The sequence below is a fragment of the Nanorana parkeri genome, unplaced genomic scaffold (genome assembly GCF_000935625.1).
Source record: "Nanorana parkeri isolate BGI_ZX_2015 unplaced genomic scaffold, ASM93562v1 scaffold320, whole genome shotgun sequence".
In the NCBI taxonomy this organism is placed as follows: domain Eukaryota; kingdom Metazoa; phylum Chordata; class Amphibia; order Anura; family Dicroglossidae; genus Nanorana; species Nanorana parkeri.
Genome location: NW_017306588.1, coordinates 1,232,715 through 1,237,160, shown reverse-complemented (window position 1 = coordinate 1,237,160; position 4,446 = coordinate 1,232,715). Strand labels below are relative to the sequence as shown.

General features: G+C 49.3%; 1 protein-coding gene across 1 annotated transcript in view; it reads left to right on the top strand.

Annotated features, from left to right (window-relative positions):
* The window catches only part of GLI2 (GLI family zinc finger 2), a 126,903-nt gene that overhangs the window by 102,351 nt on the left and 20,106 nt on the right, over positions 1-4,446 (top strand). Inside the window, exon 6 of the mRNA XM_018558090.1 lies at positions 3,385-3,586. Within this exon, the coding sequence (XP_018413592.1) occupies positions 3,385-3,586 (202 nt within the window). The remainder of the gene's footprint in view (positions 1-3,384; positions 3,587-4,446) is intronic.

Here is a 4,446-nt window from a genome sequence, read left to right as displayed (position 1 = left end):
GTCCCCCTATAGTGAACGTCTTTGTCCCCCCCAACTGAAGGCCTTTATGTCACCCCCAATTGAAGGCCTTCATGTCACCCCCAATTGAAGGCCTTCATGTCACCCCCAATTGAAGGACTTTATGTGACCCCCCAACTGAAGACCTTTATGTCACTCCCAATTGAAGGCCTTTATGTCACCTCCATTGAAGGTTCCCAATCAGCACTTTCATACTTACCAACATTATGGTCCCGGATTCGAGGACACTGTGAACCCCACCCATTTTGTCCACCAACTTTCTGCATGGGAGTGCCCAAATCCTGCCCATTCTATGGGTTGGTCCCACCTAAACCCCACCTCTAAATATACTGGGACCACCCATCACACCCGCGTTATGGACTGGTCCTGCCCAGACCCCACATCTAAATATACAGGGACCACCCATCACATATCAAACCTATTTTGTGGGCCGCTCCCTGTCCAGATCCCTACAACTAAATATATAGGGACCAACCATCAAACCCACATTATGGGCTGGCCCCACCCAGACTCCACCTCTAAATATAAAGGAACAACACATCACACCTATTTTATGGGATTGATTCCACCCAGCCCCCACATCTAAATATATAGGGACCACCCATCACACCCATTTTATGGGCTGGTCCCAGGCAGACCCCATCTCTAATTATAAAGGGACCACCCATCATACCCATTTTATGGGCTGGTCCCAGGCAGACCCCACCTCTAAATATAAAGGGACCACCCATTACACCTGTTTTGTGGGTTTGTCCCAGACCCCACATTTAAATATACAGGTGCCACCCATCACACCCACTTTATGGGCTGTTCCTGTCCAGACCCCTCATCTAAATATACAGGGGCCACCCATTACACCCACTATATGGGCTGGTCCTGCCCAGACCCCCGCCTCTAAAAATGCAAGGATAACCAATCACACCCACTTTACTGTTTGCTCCCGACCAGATCCCGGCTCAAAATAAGCTGGGACCAGCCATCATGCCCACTTTATGGATTGGTCCCACCCAGACCCCACCTCTAAATAAGCAGGGAGCGCCCATCACACCCATTTCATGAGCTGAGATTATATGAACATTTACAATATTTTATTCTTGTTATTTAACTGTAAAAAGCCTCCATTGTGTAGACATCCAAAAACCCTGAGCCTGCTGCTGGGTGCCGCCATCTTGAATGTGATATCAGCAGATTTCAGAGCTGTCACTCCAATATTCCCCTCTGCTCCTCCCCCGGCGGCTACATAAAAGGTTATGTAGGGAACTGGGCCAGCACAGACAGTAATTGGACACTCCCAGAAGAGGAGGGGGGCTATGACAGGAGGGAGGGAGAAGGGCTGTGACAAGCAAGGAGGGAGGGGGCTGTGCTGGGGAATTGACTCTTCCTGAAGTAGTCAATTTTTCTGGTGCGTTTAAAATCACAATGCAGGTGAATAAAATATAAGAAAGGAAAACGCTGCAAGTAAGCAGATGATTTGTCTGTGCTGTTGCCTGCAGTGCTTTCAGCTGGTGACAGGGTCTTTTTAAAGCATGATAACATGTTCCATTGGGGCACATTTACATAATGCAATGCACCTTCTGAATGTGCGCTCCATATTTGGGTAGGAAGCTTTGCAATCTTGGAGTCTTTGCCTTCTGATCGTTTCCCCGTCGCCATTTAATTCACAGCAGAGCAGAGGAGGAAAAAAAAAAAGCAGCACAAAGTTTTTTTCCTTCTGCTTTTAATAATTTATCAGGGGAAGTGGCACATTAATAAGCAGGCCTCCCCAGGGGGTGGGCGCCTAACAGAGATAAATATGGCTGCCAGCGTTGTCCTGCTTTCGCCGGCGAACGGAGGGAGCGGAGGAAAAAACACGTTGAAGTAGTTTGCTTCCAAATCTCGTGTCATTTTTCATGCCACGCCGGGTAATTATAGCCGCGGAAGGGAAATTCTCCGTGTTCATTGCACACTAACAGGGAGGCAGAGAGTAATTATGTCATCCTCTCTCCATTGTGAGGGGATGGTGATGATGGGGGCCGCATGTTATCATGGGGGGGGGGTAGGGAACAAATAGGGGGGAGTTGTGTGTATGCTAATTGACGTTCACCAGTCTGGTTGTGCGGAGAGTGGATTGTGTGTGTGTGTGTGTAGACCGCTAGAAGTAGACTGTATCTAAATCCAAGAACAAAAAATATGATACATTGTATCTTCCCGTCCTTAGATGTGGCGGCTGCATTCGTTTTCTCTTCTCAGGCTCTTTCCTTTTATTTCGCCCTTGTGATCCTAACGGTAACACACTTCCTGTCCTATGGTGACAACGTTCACTCACCATTAGTGAGGAGCCGAACATGCCTGGGTTCGAATGAACCAAACCCAAGGCCAACTGTGAACACAGCATTGCACCGCATCATTAGCATCATTGGTTGGTAGGATGCTAGCAGCTGATCCACACAGTGCCATTGGTTGCTAGGATGCTAGCAGCTGGTCCACACAGCGTCTTCGTTTGTTAGGATGCTAGCAGCTGGTCCACACAGCATCATTGGTTGCTAGAAATGCTAGCAGCTGGTCCGCACAGCGTCTTTGGTCGCTAGGATGCTAGCAGCTGGTCTACACAGCACCATTGGTTGCTAGGATGCTAGCAGCTGGTCTACACAGCACCATTGGTTGCTAGGATGCTAGCAGCTGGTCTACACAGCACCATTGGTTGCTAGGATGCAAGAATGCTTTGCTAGGATGCATCTTAGCAACTAGTGATTATGAATATTGGTCGCTAAGGTGCATCACAAGTTGCCATGGTGCACCAGCCTGCATCATAGCAACCAATGATGCTGTGCGGCTCAACCTGCAGTCAGCCAGTGATGCTGTGTGTGAGCCGCACAGCGTCATTGGTTGCTAGGACACAGGAAGGTTCGCAGGACGGGCAACCGACTAACAGCTCAACCATGAGATTAACCCAAAGCTCATCCCTACTCACCATGCTGTATCTATGGAGGAGCAATGTTATCAGCCTTGGAAATGAACCACAGACACCCTCCCTCTCTCCTCATCTCTGCAACATAAAGGGGAGGGGTGATGTAGTCCACAGAGAGAGCTGGGAACAATGTAACTGATAACACTCCGCACATAGAGAGAGCTCAGGAGGTTCACTGGATTTCCGACAGATGAACATGGACTTTTTGCAGTTATAGAATTACAGGAATTACAGACACTTTATTCGCTATATATATATACACACATAGACGTGTTCTGGCTCAATCATAGAACTACAAGTCCCAGAATGCCCTCCCGGCCTCCAGTCCCACAAATCAGATGTATTTATGTTGTTGTTCTTTGTGTGTTTTTGATATTTTGGATCTAATTGCTGTTTTCTCTCTTTTTGCTGATATTCAGTGTCGCGGTTCTCCAGCCCGCGGCTGACGCCGAGACTGAGCCGCAAGCGGGCGCTCTCCATCTCCCCGTTGTCGGACGCCAGCATTGACCTGCAGACTATGATCCGCACCTCGCCCAACTCGCTGGTGGCGTACATCAATAATTCCAGGAGCAGCTCGGCAGCGAGCGGGTCCTATGGGCACCTTTCGGCCGGGGCCATCAGGTAGGCGGATTAGAGACCCAACCAGTGAGATGTAAAGAGTCCGTGTGATCCAAATGGTGCCCTAAGACTGCAGAACTCCGGCCTCCCCTTCAGTCTTCTATCTGACCTCCGTCCTCCCCTCCAGTCTTCTATCTGACCTCCATCCTCCCTTCAGTCTTCTATCTGACCTCCGTCATCCCCTTCAGTCTTCTATCTGACCTCTGTCCTTCCCTTCAGTCTTCTATCTGACCTCCGTCCTCCCCTTCAGTCTTCTATCTGACCTCCGTCCTCCCCTCCAGTCTTCTATCTGACCTCCATCCTTCCCTTCAGTCTTTTATCTGACCTTCGTCCTTCCCTTCAGTCTTCTATCTGACCTCCGGCCTTCCCTTCAGTCTTCTATCTGACCTCCGGCCTTCCCTTCAGTCTTGCACAGTTGAAGCGGCTCCTCCCCTCTTCCTCTGATGTCACAGCACACTGGGAGCTTCTCACAATGTACATTAGAAGCTGCAGATAGAGCTCCGCCTCCTTTCCTGGCTGGAGGATGTTAGGGTCATGTAACCCTTTTCTCCCCAGGCCTGACTGTCCCTGACCCCGCCCCCTTTCCTTTATTGGATTTCAGTTCTGTCAATCATGGAGGCATGATCATCAAGGCATTTTGATATTTGCATAACTCCTCCCAAGAGTAGGGAAAACCTCCTGCTTGTTTCAAGGCTGAAGGCTCTTGAGAAGAGTACTCCTCTGTGATGTTTACAAGAAGCCCCTCCCCCCAGCCACGATCTGCCAGCATTGCAAAAAAAAAGGACAGAGACCCAGTGATGGCATTGATGCCATCACAGATGGATTGAAACTACATTCAGCTTGCCCTCTCAAAATTTACTCCA